Source organism: Enhydra lutris, unplaced genomic scaffold (genome assembly GCF_002288905.1).
Source record: "Enhydra lutris kenyoni isolate GAN:26980312 unplaced genomic scaffold, ASM228890v2 scaffoldscaffold1, whole genome shotgun sequence".
Lineage (NCBI taxonomy): Eukaryota > Metazoa > Chordata > Mammalia > Carnivora > Mustelidae > Enhydra > Enhydra lutris.
In genome coordinates this window covers 74428932-74449391 of record NW_019154085.1, presented here as the reverse complement: position 1 = coordinate 74449391, position 20460 = coordinate 74428932, and the positions used below count along the sequence as shown (strand labels likewise).

Here is a 20460-nt window from a genome sequence, read left to right as displayed (position 1 = left end):
ACTAAAATGTTGGGTGGGGGTAAAGGCTGGTTTTGTGTCAAACTTGGTGAAATCCCTACTGTGCATTAGCTGTGAGATTGAAAAGGCCAAATACTCAAATAACTTCATTTCCTCATCTGTGCACCGTGGATGGTTACCAACCTCGCGGAGCTGGTAAGAGAAGGGACACCGTCAGGTTTTCCCCCAACTCCCATGGGCCCTCAAATCGAGGGTGGCCCCGAGGCCGCCAGCAGCAGGTCCCCAAATCTCCGGAGTTGGCTGGTGGGAAACGCCTTTAAACGGTAGAGCAGCAGCAGCACCTCTGTTTACTCCCGACCAGGTGGCCGTCAGATGGTGTGTGGCTTAGCCTGGGACCTCTTAATACGTGACTCCGCCCCGTGAAGGTGCTTTCAAGGACATACCAGAAGCAGAATGCCTCCCCAGATGCCGGCCAGTGCCCTGTGGGTCTGAGGAGAAACCTTGTACGCCCAGAAATAACAGCCGTATTCTCTGACTACAACATCCCACTACCAGGCCGTTTAATTCTTTTGCCTGTTTCATTTTAGGAAACGAGATCATTACCAGCGAACTCTGAGGAAACCTTCTGTAAAATATGCGGATTTAACAAGAAGCGGTGCAAGTGTTCAGTACTGCCTTAACGACTAATGACAGAGATCCAAAGCCTCGGGTACCAGAGGGACGGAACCCGGGCGGACAGACGAAAATTCTTGAGGCTGAGCGCGCAGCCCGAAGGGGGCGGGGCTATAGGGCGCCCCGCCCCCAGCCCTTTGTGACGTAGAACAATGCCTGCCACGCGTCGGAACTCAGCTGCGGTGGCAGCGACTGGGCACGACTGACACGCGTGAAGGAACGCCGTGGTCATCTGAGGCCAACTTCAGGAATCATGCCGTTTCTGTTAAGATTAATCGTTTTCTTTTATATATGGGGCATTTTTACCGCTCAGGGACAAAAGGAAGAGGAGAGCACAGAGGAAGTGAAGATCGAAGTTTTGCATCGTCCAGAAAACTGTTCTAAGACAAGCAAGAAGGGAGACCTGCTAAATGCCCATTACGACGGCTTCTTGGCTGAAGACGGTTCGAAGTTCTACTGCAGGTAGGAAATGCTGTGAACTGCTCTGGCGTCCAGTTGATGCATGAAATCTAGGCTTCCTCTACTAACCAGAAGCTATGTGGTTGGTTGATTGGTTCTCGTTATTTAATAGCAAGAGTTGAGCCTTTTATTCCGGGGGAGGGGGAATTCCTACTGATATGCAGTAGTTCCCTATTGAACTATTACTTTTTAAATTATTAAAAATGGTGGCCCACGAGATTATCGGAAATACACGACATACAGACGCACCCCGGCCACTGCCACCACCCTTGGGATCCATGGAAGGGTAAGTTATGGTACTGTCTGTAAGGATGTTCTCAACATTTTCTTTTGCCATTTTTTGGAGCCTCTTTACAGAGGATTGGGTAGGGTAGGTTAAGAATCTTCAGAAGCATGATATTAACAGACTATGGACCACTTTCCAACTGTATCCAAAAACCACAACAATAACTTTCCCTGGTGTCTTCTGGGCCCTGTATTCTCTCATCTCACCCCTATAATCTCACCACTGCCTGCTCTGATTTAATTGATCTTTTTACTACTCAAAGGAAGAATGGCTTTTCTTCATCTGTGCTATAACCCTCTAAAGATAGGATTGGGGAAAGTTAGTTCTTTTCATTTGGAAGAAAACAGATAAATTTAGTAAGAAAAGATACAAATTTTAGTTATTGTTCAAATGACTTTTTGAGGTTAAACCTGCACCATCAGTTTTTAGAACAAACTCAGAAAGGTTGAATGAGTTATTTGGACAAGTCATGCAGCTAGTTAGAGGCCAGAGACCCATTCATTAAAAAGGCAACTATTGAATAGTTTTTGCAAGATGGCAATAAAAAAGATGATGACATGACTCCTAATGATTAGCTTTGGGCAAATCATACTACTTTCTGGCTATTTTGAAGGAAGTTTGAGCCGAACATCCTGCCAGGAGGTTCAGAATGAATATTAACTTGAGAAAAGAGAGAGTACTCCCAATTTTAAATTATAACCTCATGTCCAGAAATATTTTATTTTTTTTAAGTTTTTTTATTTATTTGTCATAGGGAGAGATAAAGAGCACAACTGGGGAGAAGCAGGCAGAGGGAGAAGCAGGCTCCCAGCTGAGCAAGGAGTCCGATGTGGGGCTCAATCCCAGGACACTGGGATCATGACCTGAGCAAAAGGCAGACACTTAACTGACGGAGCCACCCAGGCATCCCGTCCAGGTGTATTTTAAAGTTTTATTTCATTTTTCTTAAAATCAGCTTACCTAAGTATTGTTTTTTATTATAGCCGGACACAAAATGAAGGCCACCCCAAATGGTTTGTTCTTGGTGTTGGGCAAGTCATAAAAGGGCTAGACATTGCCATGATGGATATGTGCCCTGGAGAGAAGCGGAAAGTGATTATACCCCCTTCATTTGCATACGGAAAGGAAGGCTATGGTAAGGTGTTTTAATATTCTATCTCTAAGTTATATTTAAAAATAAAGCATAGCTTTGGGTATATATCCAAAAGAATTGAAAGCAGGGTCTCAAAGAGATATTTGTATACTCATGTTCATAGCAGCACCATTCATAAAAAAGTGGAAGCCAAAAGTGGAAGTAACCTAAGTGTCTGTTGACAGATGAGTGGATAAACAACATGTGTACACATAAAATAGAGTATTATTCAGCCTTAAAAAGGAAAGAAATTATTCTATATGCTATAACATGGATGAAACTTGAGGATCTTATACTAAATGAAATAAGCCAATCACAAAAAAACCACTATGTGATTTTGCTTGTATGAAGTATTTGGACTTGTCAAATTCAAAGAAGAGAGACTGCCAAGGCGCTGGAGAGAGGCTGGAATAGGCAGAAGTAGTTTAATGGGTGTAGAGTTTCAGCTCTCCAAGATTAAATAGTTCTAGAGATTGGTTGCACAGCAATGTGAATGCATTGAACTATACAGTTAAAATGGTTGCAGTGATAAATTTTATGTTACATGTATTTTCCATAATTAAAAATTTTTGAATAACTAAAAACAAAATGAAAAAACCACAGGGGAAATAGTTACAGAATCACAGGGACCAATAATCTAGCCGTATCTAGTCCAGTCCAGCTTGGTCCCCACTTTTCACATTTATAGAAAATTAAGGCATTGGTTGGAAGATAGCTCTCTGGCCAGAGTTCTTTCCCTCGTATAGTGGCAGTACTCATAAAGATCCTATGTATTCTATAAGTTCTACCTTAGTCATTTTTATTGGTTTTAGTACATGTTATTTTATTAATTATTATGTAAATGTCTATATCATATATCTTAGGTAAGCAGTACCAAAGTCAAATTCATAAACCTCAGGAAACTGGAACATATCTTAGAATAAAAGGACAGCACTAGAACATAGTAAAAAGAGCATCTGAATATAAAAAGCTATCAGTCACTAATCCCCGAATTCAGGAGCAGCCTTGAAATGTGGAAGAAATGAACTGCTTCTTTCAATATCTTACCTATTTTAAAAATCCTACTATAAGATCTAAGAACCTAGGTAAAGCAGCTAAATGGGCAAAATTTTGGCAACTATTATTAACCAATAATAAAAATGACCCAACCCTAGAAATAGGCAAGCAGCCCACTAACAAAAAAACAAAAACAAAAAATAAAACCCCTTTAAATCTATGGGAATATTTAGTTTCATTAATAATTAAAGAAAGGCAAATTAAAACAAAGTGAGACATCATGTTCACTCATCAGATGATCAAAGGCATCAAAGTTGGCACAGGTATACAAAACTAGCATTCTCATGCATTATTGCTGGGAATGTAAATCACTCTACCTTTCTAGCAATTTCTATCAAGATTTAAAAGCACATATCCTCTGAGCCAGTAGATTCATTTACAGAAATGTACACAGGGGTATATATAAAAGAACATTCATTACAGACTTTTATTTGGTAGCAAAAAACTGGAAAGTACCTGAGTATCCATCCGTAGGGAATTAGTCAAATATGATGTATCTATACAATGGATTGTGGTGCAGCCGATAAAAAGAATGCCATAGAGCCAGATGTATTAATATGTTAAAAATAAAGTGGGATGGGGCACCTGGGTGGCTCACGGGGTTAAACCTCGGCCTTCAACCCAGGTCATGATCCCAGGGTCCTGGGATCAAGCCCTGCATCATCATTGAGCTTCCTGTTCAGTGAGGAGTCTGCTTCTCCTTCTCCCTCTGCCCTTACCCGCCTCCCCTGCTCATGCTCACTCTCCCTCTCTCTCAAATAAATAAATAAAATCTTTTTTAAAATAACATAAAGTGACATAGAATGTATTCATGCAAGGAGTATTTATTGAGCATCAAAGCCAGGCCCTGTTCCAGGCATTGAGCATAAAGCCAATGTACAAAGAAGAAACAATTTCCTATCCTCAAAGATCTTACTTGTGAGGGGGAGAATTTCACATATGCATGATGCATCTACACAAATTATATGTGAAAGGATACACAGTCATCTGATGATATTAAGTGTTCCTGAGAAGGAAACCCTGAGGGTCAAGGGTTAGGAGATTTCTTCTTACTCTCTAATATTTTGTACTGTTTAAATTTTTGAAATTGACAAAATTAAAAATGAAGCTGAATAAAGAGAAGTTTTTAAAAGGGGGGAAATGGTCAGCCTGACAGAGGGATGGTTTTTACTTTGCATTCTCTATCAGATCCTTGCTCCCTCTTGCTATGTGAAGACTATAATCATTCCGTCCTCATACGATTTAGAACCCTTGCTAACACCACCTATTTGAAATATTTAGTATGTGATTAAAGTCATTAAAGATTCGTTTTCTACGATGAGATACTGTCATTACTCCCAAATATTTCGTTGAACGGCTCACCCTCTCTGAGCTGTTTTGTTAACTCATTGATAGTTGTGATTCCCTCACGTGCTCTTTCCAGCAAGAGCAGGGGCCCACTGCCCCAGATTGGATTGCAGGGAGATTAATGGCACAAAACAGACCCAGTCAGACTGAAAACTGCTAAAGAGACAGTTCCAGGTAACTACAGCTTCATTCTCAGTGCTTTTGACCAATCATTTGGTCCCATCAAAATAGCTCCCATGGAACCATAATTTGTATATCCTATTTAGAGTTGCACAGGAATCTCGGAGAGGGAGAGAGGAAAAAAAATTGAAGATAAGTTAAATTGAATGCAGTCCTTGCCCAAAAATATTGTCATAGGTTGAGACCGATTTTAGGCAAGATGATACAGGCAAAGTTTGCCTTTTTGACTCTTCAATCTCATTTTAACCACATCCCACATTAATAGGTGCTTATTCATCCTGTTGGGCCCCGTTTCCCTATAGCAAAAGTCCACGTAGTTACCCTTTTTGTAAACTAGTTTATGCTTAGCTATGAATGATGACCCAGGCTGCCTAAGCTATTAATAAACCAGACCCGTGCTGCAGAGAGGTACAAATTTAACTTTGAAGAAGTTAGTTGGTATTCAATTTGAGGTGTCCCCAATAGACATAAGAATGATGAATCTCATTAGTAATACCACCAACGCTTTTGTTTTACACATGAAGAAACTGTGGCCCAACTAAAGTATGTTCTTTGGAACATACTTAATTGCTAGCTTACCTGCATCACATAGGTGGGATTAGATTATGTAAAAATTGTGGTGGAGCCCATACATCACTGCTTAACCAACCACTTCTTGTCAAATAAGCTCTTTTTTAAATAAGTTGTCATTGAGACCTAACATCAGCTATAACTTTATTTTAGGTAGTACTTGAAGAAGGCTCTCCTCTGGGCAATATCCTTGCTTCATATGACAGAGCACCCTGCATGTCTTGAAATGCATGTGACTTTTTAGTGCTTTAAATTAACAGTACATGTGGTACGTATAGATTCTTTAACTCCTATGTCTTTGATCTGCTTCTCTAAATACAAGTAATTCTATAGCAAATTCACCTTTTTCTCCTTTTTTATGCTCTGATTTCTTTGTATGACAAAGCCTAATTTGCAATGTTTTCTGTGTTTCCAGTAGAATTATTTAGAAACTTCATATGGACTTGTAATATTTTTTCTTAAGAAATTTGAATTTGTGTTTTGAGGTTGCTTTATTATCATTAGTTGTTTCCCTGTTGTAAGGAGATTGTAACTGGACAGACTAGGGATGGATTTTGTAAAAATGATCATTGAATTAATCTCTACCTCTTTTTGCTCTAAAGTCAGGTAAGAGGTGGTTACGTAGCTTGGAACTTCATTAGTCATAGGATGTATGGGTAGATTTTTTCTATGTCCTGGTTTTGGAGATGACTGATTGACCTCTCCTTTTGGCTGTAACTTTCAAGCTCTTTTCTCTCTGGGTTAAATCAATACTTGAGCAAGAATTCTATTTACTTCAGAGAACAAGCAGCCATTTAAAAAATAAACCATAGGGGCATTCATTCAACAAATATTTGAGTGCCTATAGTGGATGAGACTCTGGGAGAGACTGGGCAATACTGGTGACACAAGCCAACCCCTGCCTCTTAGCACATCATTTCTGCAGGTCATTTCTATGAAATGGTCATCTGAAACAGCCCATAGCTTGCTAAGATCATCTGTGATGTCTTGTGATGTAATGGATGAGTGAATAGGTTAACTTTATTCAAGAGGACTATTCAACTTAATTTTTTTATTGTGATTACAGATTTCATAAAATTGTTACTGTGTTATTCTGTCATTGCACTTATTTTTTAATGTCTGTAAAGGACTGGAAAGACAAATATATTGAAACATATGTTTTATTTATGCTTCCAAATAACTACACAATGTCATTTTTTAAAAGATTACTGATTTACACTTTGAAATTTTTCTGCCCATGCATTTCTTCTCTGCACTAGCTCTCTTCTGTATAATGATGGGGTATATTAATAAAAATTACATGACTTGTATTTATTTTAATTCAGTAAGAAATTAATGACCTACTAGGTTCTTAAAACTGATTTGGTTTAAAAACATGGAAACTTTTTTTTAAAGTCTTTAGTAAGTGGTTTTTATAAATGTGAAATAATATAGTCATAATGCTATAATGGCTATTTGTGAATAAATATCTGAACCTTATCTTCATGTAAGTTAAACTGTTAAAAATTATACCTTTAGCAGAAGGCAAGATTCCACCTGATGCAACATTGATTTTTGAGATTGAACTTTATGCTGTGACCAAAGGACCACGAAGCATTGAAACATTTAAACAAATAGACACAGACAACGACAGGCAACTCTCTAAAACTGAGGTAATTCAAACAAATTCTATGTGTACAGTCTATTTTTTTCTTCACAATTTAAATAGATCTCTATTACATTGGTTATTTTTAAGTTCTACTGAACATAGGCTGATTACTTTGCTTTTACAGAGCCGATTACTAAAAAATCTAAGCTCCAAGAAGAAAATGTGCCTTTTTCAACATAAAACTTGTAATGAGTCATCCTGTTCAGTTGCCTTTCTCCCTGCCAGAGGTTCATTAAAATAACAAGCTCATCTCTATAGGGCATTTACAGTTTTTAGACTGGAACAGAACTCATTCAAGCAACACCATAGGAATTTGTAATAGTACAAATAATTTCTACCTTGCAGGACTGTGGGGATTACATGAAACTATGAAAAGAGCTAGCAAGAATTTGAATTGTGTGCACTAGAAAGTTGTAAGCAGGATCCAGGAGTTCCCTAACTAGCTTCCACACTCCAGTTACTCTTTTTTTTAGATTGTATTTATTTATTTATCAGAGAGAGAGAGCATAAGTTGGGGGGTTGCTGCAGGCAGAGGGAGAAGCAGGCTCCCCACTGAGCAGGGAACCCAATGTGGGGCTCAATCTCAGGACCCTGGGATCATGACCTGAGCTGAAGGCGGATGCTTAACTGACTGAGCCATCCAGGCACCCCTCCAGTCAGTCTTCTATATGAATTGGGGGATTAATAACGATGTCGGAACAATAATAGTAATTTTCTTTTGTATTTTCTCAGTACCAAGTACTACTAGAAGCACATTAGCATGTGAGCTCACTTAATCTTTATGACAGTTTATGAGATATACACATGTCATTATCTCTTTGTTATGGAAGGGGAAAATGATGCCCAGGCAGGTTAAGTAACTGGCCTAAGTTCACACCACTCTTTTTTTTTTTTTTTTTTTTTAAGATTTTATTTATTTATTTGACAGAGAGAGATCACAAGCAGGCAGAGAGGCAGGCAGAGAGAGAGGAGGAAGCAGGCTCCCTGCTGAGCAGAGAGCCCAATGCGGGGCTCGATCCCAGGACCCTGAGATCATGACCTGAGCCGAAGGCAGCGGCTTAACCCACTGAGCCACCCAGGCGCCCCAGTTCACACCACTCTTAAGTGGCAAAATCAGTCTGGCTCTGCTACTTGGCTCTTTCTTTTTTTTTTTTTTTTTCTTTTTTAGATTGATTGATTGATTTTTATTTTAGAGAGGGGAGGAGCAGAGGGAGAGAGGAACTCAAGCAGACTCTGTGCTGAGCACAGAGCCGGACACAGGCCGAGCCAAAACCAAGAGTTGACTGCTTAACCCACCATGCCACCTGGTTGCCCCCACTACCTTGCTTTTAACCAGGGCCTACATACCTCTTTCAGGGAATTTCCAGTATGGATGTTTGAGGGCTAATGTTTGTACTACTGAAGGCCAGTGATTGGCTTAGTCCCACTGACTATACCCTTTTTGCTTCAATTGAGTAACCCATTTGTCTCCCCTTTGTTGGGAGGCAGTTTAACAAGCATGACTCAACCACCTCAGTAACAAAAGGTACCTGAGGGGTTGATTTCAAGAGACAGGTGTGCTCCCCCTTCAGTCCTTCCCCCACCCTGATTCTCCTTCCTCCTCTAGGATATTAGTAAGGACTTGCCCCTGAAGCTCCTTTGTTGCTCAGCAGTGGAAGAGAGATATGTGAACGAAAACATCCCCTGTTCCTTAAGAAGGAGGACAATAAGTGGAGTGGCAAATCCATCCAGCACGTACTTGGCGTTGACTCCTTATGAGTTTCAGAGTGAATGGCAGCCGATGAATTCACAAAGTGCCCAAGAGCTCAGCCTGTGCATACAAACCATTCGTTATCAGATGTACACAAAGAGGCACATTCTGCATATGAATACTCTTCAGTAGTTCTTATGGGATCTTTAGTTCTTTCTGGAAAATAAAAGTAGAGAAAGTCCAAAACAGTGACCTGCTTAGCAACAGTCTGTCCAGATGTCTGTCAGGTATCAGCTGTGTTATCACTAGGTTAAGAGTGACTTTCACATGCTTGAATAGTAATAGCTTTCATTGACATCTATAAACATTACTCTAATACTCGCATAAATACTACCATAGAGATACTGTTTCTCCTCTTTTACAGATGACAAAATTGAGGTCCAGAGAGATTAAATTATTTGTCCCAAGACCACATAGCGAGTACATGACAAAGACTAGATTTAAAACATGAACTAAAAGAAGCTACCTCCTCTCATCATTAGAAAGATCAAGTCAATTCTTTAGTATAAGGTGGGAGAGAAGAGGTACACAGTATTTTTTATTAAATTATGAAGTAGAAATAGTATGGAACTCATTGTCAGCGAAATTAAGGTTATGTTCTTACTGCTGCCTTTTTGTACATTTCCACTACACTATACTAGAAAAGTATGTCCTGAGAGTAATATTGGTTATGAAAATATATTTACTTAGAAACTGAGGAATATTTGAGGTTCTTTAAAATTCTTTTCACCTACATAGCATTGTTATGGCTCAACTAGAAGAAAAAAATGTATCTCCCTCAATAGGACTAAAGTCTCACTTGAGAACAGTTCTGTTGATCATTCTAAAATAGTCTACTCATGATGGACTGAGCTGGGATACATACTGCTAAAAACCTCTCAAAAGTTCAACTTTAGCTTTAAAAATCCTCTTGCGTTTAAAATACCCAGCCTTGCTGAACAGTATCTCCAGATTATCGCACATTATATTCTTTAGTTATTATATATATTAGCACTTTCCAATGGAAATATGATTGAGTCACATATATAATTTAAAAATTTTAGTAGTCACATCTTAAAAAAGCAAAAAGAAACAGGTGAAATGATTTTTAATACTATGTTTTATCTAACAGTATATCCAAAATATTTCCCCTTCAGCATGAAATCAATGTAAAAATTATAAATATTTTTTATTGTCTTCAAAATATGTTGTGTATTTAACCCTGAGAGTAGCATACCTCTATTTGATCTAGCCACATGTCAAGTGTTTAGTAGTCCCATGTGGTTAGTAGAAATGTCATATTAATGCAGAGAAAGAATACTTAATACCTGTTCTTTATTTGGTCTTATTATTATAGAGATTGCCATAGTTATATGGATTTGAAGGAGAGTTATAGAATCATAGAAAAGTTAAGAAAATTGAATTTTATTTCAAAACCTATGGTTGAGTTTTACTGATAATTCAATATATACATTAATTTTAAAGATTATAAAAATGCCAATTTGGTTTTTATTCACTAATAGGATTCCTTAAGAATGATTTTCCTCATTTTCCTTTCATAATGTGGGCAGTATAGATTATTGGAAAATACTTGGTTTCAACAAAATTCAATTCAAAGGTTAATCTTTGAGTATGTACCAGTAACCATCTGTAACCTCAGAGAAAGCTAATTTGAAGATGTTTCTTTTCAGAAAAATTGCTTCAAACGCGAAAAGAATAAAACCTCAAACAGTTTTTTAAATTTTTAATATCACTTATAAGTAGCCTTACCATTGAGTTTCCTTATGTAAACATTTCCTTAAAGTTACAGAAAATTTACTGTGGTACTTTTTTATTAAAGACATTATTTTGGCCTTCTAGATAAATCACTACCTGCAAAGGGAGTTTGAAAAGGATGATAAGCCACGAGACAAGTCATATCAGAATGCAGTTTTAGAAGATATTTTTAAGAAGAATGATCATGATGGTGATGGCTTCATTTCTTCCAAGGAATACAATGTATATCAACATGATGAACTGTAGTATATTTTTATTTCTAAATTTTCTTAGGTACTTACTGTACTTTATATATAAAACAAAGTCACTTCCCTAGAACTTGTCTTTTATGTTTTCCTCCCACGAGAGTATATTTTGATGCCATCAATACATGTAATTTTGGCATAATAAATGTGTGGTATTTTGCAAATTTAACGTTCAGGAAAAGTATAATTGTGGTTTCTATTGCTTTATTCTGTGAGCACAAATTGCACCACCATGAAATACACCACGTCCCACTGGGCAGTTTTCCCCCTTCAGGAGGTAGGAGGACACCTATGTCAAAATCTACAAGCTATTCCCAGCTCTAACCTTAACAACATGTATAAGTGTTAAATATCCAATCTTTAACATTTTAATTGTAAAAATGCCCCGTATATTGAAAATATTCAATAGGACCCAGGAATTAACATTTCATTTGTTTATACATTTCGCAGCATTACAAGTAGAAGCATATAAAAATCACAGAACTAAACAAATATTCCTTTTATATGCATGTAAGAAAGTATTAGTTGTATACCTCTGTCCCACAGAGAGCCTTAAACACAGTTTCTGTACTTTTTGGTGCAAGCTCTGGCCTTTGGTCATTATTCCAATGGGGAATGCTTAAAGACAATTGATCAGACCAAAGGCTTTGTGCCTCTTACATAGCAGACATAATAAAATCTATACTGCTCTGAGTCTGTACTTCTTCAGACATCATTATAAATGTGCTACCTCCTCTTCCTTCTTGTAGGCTTTTAGATCTATCATCCCTAACTTTTTGTCTTGATCGTTTTAAATTAATGCCATGGTTTTCCTTAATTTCCGGTTCCCTTTCTCTATGTATCTCTATCCTATGTCACTTCATTTTACGATGTCCTTGTTCTTGATCATGACTGAGCCTTACCAACTGGTACCCCATCAAATTTTTGAAAAGATGTAGAATTTATTTTACACGTGAGGGTATCAAATGAAGATACAAACGGGGATATACACTTCAGTGGCAGTTTTGCATCATGGTCAAATCATGATATCCAACTTGTTGAGAATAGGAGGTAAGAGATGCTGTAGATCACACTGGTGTCAAAGAAAGTGTGTGTTATTTATTGGACCATGGAAGGTTTTGCCCATTGCGTATGTAGAAAAGTATGTCAGGCATTAAAATAGCTCTGCTCCAAACAAGTGAGTTCATACCAAAGCTTTTTCCATTTTCCATTTTCCAAACCATTGTTCAGTGTTTGTCTTTAACCTCTTTAACTACACTGCCCCAAATTCTATTATCTAAAAATTCAGGGGTAACGCAAAACCCACCAGATTGACAGATATCATCACGTATGCATAGCACAGAGTTTGACACTTCATAAAACCAACACCTTGGGTTTTGGTTTCCTTTCCTCCCAAGAGTGCTTCATACCTGTACCCAATTTTGTAACTCCTCCTCACTTGCTCAACTGCCAGTTCTTGTTCCTTGACTTCCCTCAGGAAAACCTGTTCCGTTGGAACGAAATTGGTGATTCAATATTATGTTTTGGTTTGGAAACTGCCCCTGTTCTTAAAAAAAAAAAAAGTCACTAGAGCATTTTGCAATCAGTATACTCCTATTTGCATTTGAGTCAAATATTCGGCTCAAACCATCAACACAGTGGAAGAAGAAATGGAAATCATTCCATAACGAAGAAAACTTCGTAATTCTGTCCTTTCTGTCCCATTGTTTTCCAAATGCTTTTAAACTTATGTTTTTAAAAATTATAGATGAAGTAAAATGGAGATTGATTCTAAAACTCTGGTCACATTTAAATAAGTAAAAATTTAATCATCCTACATACATAATCAGGCATTTTATAGTTACACAATTGCTTTACACTTTCACAGGTGTATATCTCATAGTGAATGCTGTCGCTACATTTTGAGTTCTAGAATTTTCATTACTTCTGCAATTATTATAATAAGGGTATATAATAAATTAATAATTTAGGTTGTTTATGTATGAAAAATCTCAGATGTCTTATAGGGTGGATGAAAAAGATCTCTCAGAACTGAATATGTTAAATATTTTAAACATTTTCAAAGGAGAAAGATAAAGGTGTCCTAGTGGTCTTAACTTTAAAATGACAGTAGTCAGTAGTGAGTTTTTATAAGGAGAAAACCAGTAAGCCTGTGCACATTTCACAATAGCACACTGCTCTCAGTCACCCTGTGAACTGTGCCCATAAAACCCCACCCAGAGCTCAATGTGCTTTTCATTTGATACCACAATTAAACATTTAGGATTACATTAAATTATTAACACATTTTTCTCATTTTACCAGACCTAAGGCAATGGTTAAAGCATCATAAAGTCACCATTTCTAACCTCTTGTCATTTTTAAATGTTGAATTAAAAGTCAACTAAAGATAAAATTGATATTTAGAAAAATCACTACGTAAAGTTTTTTAAAATGATAGCCAAATCCCAAATATAATTCTAAAGTAACAGGTAGATTTCAGGAAGGAACATCTATATTTTGAATTTTATATTTAACCTTTTTTTACACAAACATATTAATCTTTATGACAATTTGTAGGCCAGATACTATTATCATCTCCATGTTTATAGAGGAAGAAAATGATGTCCAGACAGGTTAATTTCTCTTTCCTCTCCCTCTTTAATTTGCCACAATTCATCAAAGCATACCCAAATGATTTTGGAAAGGTATGTGGCACAGTTGCACCTAAAACACTACGTTCACTTTCCACTTTATTTCATCCTCTTGTGCCAAACATCAAAACAAGGAACTGCATGAAGTCTCACATACTTCTGCCCATCGACAGAGCACTGAAAGCACCCATAAACTGTCTCCCTTTTAAAGTTTCCCATCCCACAGAGTATGCAGGGTCCTTTTGGAATGTTGTGATTAAGCAAGTTAACTCGGATATGGGTCCCTTCTTTGAGAGAAATATCAGTCATGCTGAGAGTTTTGTCATAATAGTCAGAAAAAAGATCATCTAAGTAAAGCTGGGAACGAGAAATGGCATCCATCACTCTTCTATCTGAAAGCACAAAAGCAAAGAAATGAATTAGAAGTCACATTAGAAATATATAACCAAATCCCATTTTTCAATACACGAATCTAAACCATCTGTCATGAAATGATTTGGCTTTTAGATTTAAAGTCCTCAACAGACAAGGAGTACTGATTGGACAAACTCAAGTTTTAATCCAAGAGGAAAAGAGACATTTGAAATACTCTTTTTAACGGACATACTTCTCTCAAATAGTATATTCCTCAGTCTGTAGAGCAGCGCGAACGTTGCTGTTTCTTCCCTCTCAAATCCTCCTTTTGACACTGAAGTGACACAAAGGTCTATAAAAAAAAAATTTTAGAAGATGCTATGACTTGAACAACTCAAATTTCATTGGCAGTTTTAGTTGTGGCTGATGAATGCTGGTACATGCCATTCACTGTATTTTTTAAATTAAATTTTATGTATTTTTGGAAAAGTTAATATTCATATGGCACAAAATCCAGACTATGAAAGGGAGATATGGTAGCAAGTCTCCAGTATACCCTAGACCCCAGCCTCAATTTTCCACCCATAAGTAACCACTGTTAAGTTTCCTGAGTATACTTCCAGATATACTCAGTATATTTTATAAGCATAAAAGAATATATGTGTGTGTGTGTGTGTGTGTGTGTGTGTGTATTAGGCTCAAATAGTTATACACTAAGCACATTTCTTTAAAATATCTCTTAGACATTCTTCCATGTCAGGGCCCATATCTCATTCTTCTTAATGGCTTCATAATATTCCATAGTTATGGATGCACCATTATTGAACTAGTAATTGATAATAGATCTTAAGATTATTTCCAATATTTCACTCTTACAAACTGAATATCCTTATACCTATATCACTTCCCATATGTGTAAGTATATCTGTAGGATAAATTCCCAAAAGCGTATGCACATTTTAAATTTCGATACCTGTGTCAGTTCTACCAGTTTATACTCCTAAAGATCAATATAATTGTAAAAACCTACAACTGAAATGTCCCAAATAGACTGTAATTAGCATGTTTTGTCATGTTTCTGGACTTCCCATTCTCACTTCCCACAAAACTACAGAAACAAACAGGTCTAAAAATGTCTATGAATTACTATGGCTAGGGGGCTCCCTTGCCCATCCTTTGAGGCTCTGGCCTCTTAAAGACCCTTGAAATGTCAAAGTCTAAAGCAAGCTACACTATTATATAAGGTATACAAGGTATTCTGTAGGGTAAATAAAGACAATTTTAGGGTAAGCATTTATACTGTCAAAGTTATTTTTTAGGGAGAGTTGAGGGGAAACTGGGTCCATGAGAGGTAAAACTGAAAAGAATTTGTCTTCGGGTATCTTAGTTTGGACACCCAGACACTGACAGGCATCTTAACTACCTACCCATTCCTTTATTTGCCGTCTTCAAAAACGACCTATTAGAAGATCATTTATTATCTCCTCATGTAAGTCAAGAAAAACTTTGTCAGTGGACTGCATGTGAGCTCTTATCTATAATCGCAAGTGGTTGGGAGTCTGCAGCATTCCCCAAGAAGCAGAAAAGAGGGAGTGGGTAAGTAGGACCAGAGGGTCTTTCCCAGCTACTTTACCCAAGCATAAGATTGACAGTACCGAGAGTATCATTCTTCCAGAATTACATAGAGAGGGTGTGTATGTGTTTGCTTCCCATTAAATTCTTCTTAAAAGTATAATCATTTCAGTGTTTCATGCAAATCATTCACTTACCAAAGGCACCATCCAAGTAAATGAAGAGTTCAAAAACACTGAAAGCTATGGTTGTGTGTGCTGGAAAAACAATAGCTTTGTCCCTTCCCTTGGGATTCTGTTCATCCATAAAATGAAACTACAGTAAATAAGTAAATTACGTTATTAAGGGGCATAGCACATAAGGAGAGCTTTTTGGAGCAAGAAAACATTTCATACAATCTTACTATTAAGACAAAAACAAATTATCCCACTGAATTTAACTGTCTATACCAGAAGTCCAAATGGTCCAATGAGGGTCTCACAATCTAGGCAATACCACTCACCACTTTCTCACTAACATTGGTCCTAGGGCCAATGATTAGTGCTGCCGCAACAGTAATGCTGACATAGACACCTTTTCCTTTCAACCACAAACCAACTGTTTAAGAGCTACAGTTGTTTTGAACCTACTCTGTCAATTGTTCCAAAGCTCCTAGAGTTTTCAGCAGCTTTCCAAAGCAATCATCAATTTATTTACCAAAATAATCTCCAGCAATTAAATAAATGTTTCAATTTGTGCCCCCAGAATGATCCAATGTTAAACAACTCAGTGGACAGCTAAATGTAGCCATTGACTGAACAGAACTTTAATTTGCCAAGATTCAAAAGGTTTTTCATTGGACTCTCTTTCTAACAAATGATTTTAATAAGACAAATCGAGTCATTATGTGTCATTACTATGTGAATGACAAAGACAATACTATGCTGAGAACTAAACACAAGTAACTCCCAAGATTTTTTTTGTTTTTTGTTTTTGTCTTAGGTATTTAACACTGAATGAAGCGTGTTTGACCATTCACAATATTATTTTAGAAAAGTTAAAATAATATAAAATCAACTTTTTAAAAATGCAATATAAAGTACTTCACTTAAAAATAAAATCAAGAATTCAACATAAGCATTCAAACTTTATTCTTAAAACATCATTTAAATAGTCATAGAAGGGACTCCAGTGTGCATTACTTCATAAGGATTAGTGTTTTGTTTGCATTATGTTACACATTCAGAATGAAGTTTTCTTGGATTTTTTAAAAATTCTAAAACAAAACCATTACTGTGCAAAATCCTATATACACTTATAGTTCTTTAATCTCAACATTTGACAAAACACACACATCTCATTAGACACTGAGTACTTTTTAAAAATTCCCATTGCACATTTTTAGTAAGAGAAACCTCATGAGTGTGGTTTACCCGCATGGCTTCCCCGCGAATTCCAGCATGCACAGACAGTGAGCACTGTCGTGTGGTTCGAATGCTTTCCATGACCACACACAATACTGCCTTTCTGCTGTTCCTTGCCTGACGTATCAAGCTGTGGTCAAAATTAATTTTTCTAGAATAAAGAATAGAGATATTCACAAGAATGTCACATTCTAATTATATATAATCGAGTACATTTCTTGCTGTCATGTGTTACTCATTCATGGTCCACCTTAACTAAAAACAAGTCAAGGCAGGTCTAATACAAATCAGAAAATATGCTCCATAGCCACTAGTAATCTGCCTCTCCTTTCTCTTTTCTTAAAACATGCTTATTATAGGAGTCTGTTGGAAGAGATTCCCTTAGAATATCTGTTGCAAGCAGATTTGTGTATTCTTTTTTTTAAGATTTGTTTTTATTTGAGAGAGAGAGAGCACAAGCAGAGGGAGAGGCAGAAGAAGAGAGAGAGGGAGAGAATCCTCAAGCAGACTCCCTACTGAGCACAGAGCCAGACACAGGGCTCAATCCCAGGACCCTGAGATCATGACCTGAGTTGAAATCAAGAGTCAACCACTTAACTCACTGAGCTGCCCAGGTGCCACACTGTATCCTTTTAATCTAATAACTTAGTACCTGTGTATAGGACCAAAGCAATTTTGTGGAACAATTAAAAAAATCTGTTTAAACCAAGTGATTTTTTAGATATCTACCCTTATCTAAAGTCTGGATAAATTGCTAATTTGTATATTTCAAGCAAATAAAGCAAATAAATTACATTAAATATACATAACCTGAATGTTTTCAGCATTGTTTATAACAAAGTTTATACAATTAAAATACTTAATGGAAACACTGAAGCATATTAAGTATTCTTCTACTGACCGTGTAGTAATTTCCTTGAGTAATGTTGACACTTCTACTTCATGTTTGGTCACCACACCAAACGAAGCTTTTACTGCCACAGAATCTGATCCAGTGACGTTAATCCCAACGTCATTCACAATATGGTTGCCTCGCCTTCCATAGAGTGAAACATCTGATTCATCTTCATAATTCAGTAGCTGATAAGATGAAATACCTTTATAAAAAGGAAATCAATATTTTTAAATGTCTTGACTTCATCTAATATAGATTATTTATAGTAATGCATTAATTTACTATGTAAGACTCCATTACATAAATGTTGAGAAAGGTGATGTTTCACACTGAAATTTAAAGTAGCAACTCATTTAAATGAAAAAAATACATGTTTATATACATTATGACCTTATTGTTAAAACACATAAACATGTTTTTTTTGAAGATTTTATTTATTTATTTGACACAGAGAGAGAGAGAGTGCACAAGCACGGGGAGCAGCAGGCCGAGGCAGAGGGAAAAGTAGTCTCTCCGCTAAGCAGGGAGCCTGATATGGGGCTCGATCCAGGGACTCTGGGATCATGACATGAGCCCAAAGCAGACATTTAACCGACTAAGCCACCCAATTGCCCCAAAACAGGTAAACATCTTAAATCATGTAAAATATCACTCCTGCTAGAGAATGAACTCTTTTTTAAAAAATCAATTTTTTTATTTGAGTGTAGTTCACACACAATGTTACATGAATTTCAGGTATACAACATAGTGATTCAACAAATTTACGCATTATGCCATACTTACCACAAATGTAGCTACCATCTGTCACCCATAATACTATTAAAATATTATTAACTAAAAAAATTTTTAATTAAAAAATTAAATAGCAACTCAATTAATTTACAACAACAACAAAAATAGAGTACTTAAATGAGAACTCAATTTCTTTGTTCCACCAAAAGAACTCTGTAAGCTATAAGATCCACTGAGTGGTTGAAAGAAAAACAAGTGTTTATAACTAATTTGTCAAAATGTCAATTTATTTTCTAATCTAGCCTGTAAAATACAATTCAGTTGACCAATTGCAATAACTGAGTCATAAGAAATAAATGTAAATTACTTTCATCTCATTTGACCCTGTGAGATAGGTAAGACTAAGTAATATCCCACTTTATAGATAAAGAAATATATTATTTTGTCATATTCTAAATTGATTCAGTTTAAACAGTCTATAAAATACTTGAAAGAAAATTACACAATAAATAATTTCACAAAATAGGTTGGAAAATTATTCAACCAATAAGATTTGATACTACACAAAAATTATTCAACCCATGAGATTTGATACAACACAAATTTAGATATTATTAATCTTAATCTTAATACCACTATCTTAAGAAAAGTTGCTTTTATCAATGTGCAAATATTACAAATATTAGTATATACAACTGATGTTTAGAATGTCATTACTACAGCTGAATGAGTAGTCACTCCCAAACAGATATTTAAACTTACCAGCTGAAATTTCTCTGTCTCCTAGAAGAATATCTTTCAGTGTAAAAGGTGTTGAGGTAAATTTATACCTAGGAAAGAGAAAGCATCGCTTCTTTTTTACCACCAGACTTAGAGGTTGGTATTTGTCAGCCTCACTGAGGCTTGGAACAGGAACTAATCTCCTTCCATCTCCAACTTGCTTGACAAAGCTCTTGGTAGCCGCAGCAAACATATTATTATGGTATCAAAACGTCCTCAACTGTAACCCTCCGATAACAATCCATACTTTCAAAGAAAGCCAGGCACACACCTCAGACTTGCTTGATTTTAAATATAATTGAACACATTAAAAATACAAAACATGGTTTCACCAAGTAGCTTACCAGTGTACAATTCACAACACTGCCTCTCTTGGTGTGCTCACATAATGAATTATAGATCAACAGTGTTAAATGATATACTGCGATCAAGTGCAGTTGGAATTGCAGTCAATACACTTATGCAGAAAACTACTAATTTTAAAATACTACCAGTGTCCTTGATGAGGGTTGCTGTTGAGGGTAGTATGCCAGTTTTGAGGAAACCTATAGCTCTATGGGAACAAGGCAATTGAGGCACTAACATTAGCCCTGGATACCATCTACAGTGGACCTAGTCCAAAGGGAATTCCTTCACAACAACATCATGCCAATTGTGGCAACATTAAAGTGCTGTTTTGAATCCTTATAGTATATAGTTCATTCATTTCCCTTCTTATATGCTACAAAACCAAGTGATTAATATAAAATACAAATTCACAGGATATAGAGAAACAACTGCACACCAATTTTTATGAAATAACAAATAAAAAGGCACATTACATATATAAATGCAGAAATAACTATGTAATATTAATATATATAAATAACTATAAACTATGCCTTGTGGGGGACACCTGGGTGGCTCAGTTGGTTAAGCGGCTGCCTTCAGATCATATCATGATCCCAGCGTCCTGGAATGGAGTCCCACATTAGGCTCCTTGCTCGGCAGGGAGCCTGCTTCTCCCTCTGCCTCTCTGCCTGCCTGTGTTCTC

The 20460-nt window shown here is 36.6% G+C and overlaps 2 protein-coding genes across 3 annotated transcripts; one reads left to right on the top strand and one right to left on the bottom strand.

Annotated features, from left to right (window-relative positions):
- The first annotated feature begins 751 nt into the window (after positions 1 to 751).
- LOC111143183 (FK506 binding protein 7) lies at positions 752 to 11105 on the top strand. 2 transcript variants are annotated; one of them, XM_022496719.1, is made up of 4 exons: positions 752 to 1092; positions 2359 to 2510; positions 7182 to 7312; positions 10898 to 11105. In XM_022496719.1, exons 1-4 carry the CDS (start codon positions 884 to 886, stop codon positions 11057 to 11059), a joined length of 654 nt encoding a protein of 217 aa, XP_022352427.1. In that variant the 5' UTR covers positions 752 to 883; the 3' UTR covers positions 11060 to 11105. The 2 variants fall into 2 exon arrangements, with proteins under 2 accessions (XP_022352427.1, XP_022352420.1); XM_022496712.1 differs by having other exon boundaries at positions 7179 to 7312.
- A 2685-nt stretch (positions 11106 to 13790) lies between these two features.
- On the bottom strand, positions 13791 to 19620 carry LOC111145824 (pejvakin). Its single transcript, XM_022501081.1, has 6 exons — positions 19410 to 19620; positions 17922 to 18117; positions 17030 to 17171; positions 15815 to 15932; positions 14299 to 14397; positions 13791 to 14083 (listed from the first exon to the last, which is right to left on the bottom strand). Exons 1-6 carry the CDS (start codon positions 19618 to 19620, stop codon positions 13791 to 13793), a joined length of 1059 nt encoding a protein of 352 aa, XP_022356789.1.
- Positions 19621 to 20460: the final 840 nt, after the last annotated feature.

Coding starts and splice junctions, on each gene's coding strand:
- LOC111143183 (XM_022496712.1), top strand. CDS start 884: ATGCCGTTTCTGTTAAGATTAATCGTTTTCTTTTATATATGGGGCATT. Junction 2,511..7,178: donor ATACGGAAAGGAAGGCTATG/GTAAGGTGTTTT, acceptor TTATACCTTTAG/CAGAAGGCAAGATTCCACCT. Junction 7,313..10,897: donor GGCAACTCTCTAAAACTGAG/GTAATTCAAACA, acceptor TTGGCCTTCTAG/ATAAATCACTACCTGCAAAG.
- LOC111145824 (XM_022501081.1), bottom strand. CDS start 19,620: ATGTTTGCTGCGGCTACCAAGAGCTTTGTCAAGCAAGTTGGAGATGGA. Junction 15,933..17,029: donor TTCGCGGGGAAGCCATGCGG/GTAAACCACACT, acceptor TATTTACTGTAG/TTTCATTTTATGGATGAACA. Junction 14,398..15,814: donor TTACTTGGATGGTGCCTTTG/GTAAGTGAATGA, acceptor TTTTTTTTATAG/ACCTTTGTGTCACTTCAGTG.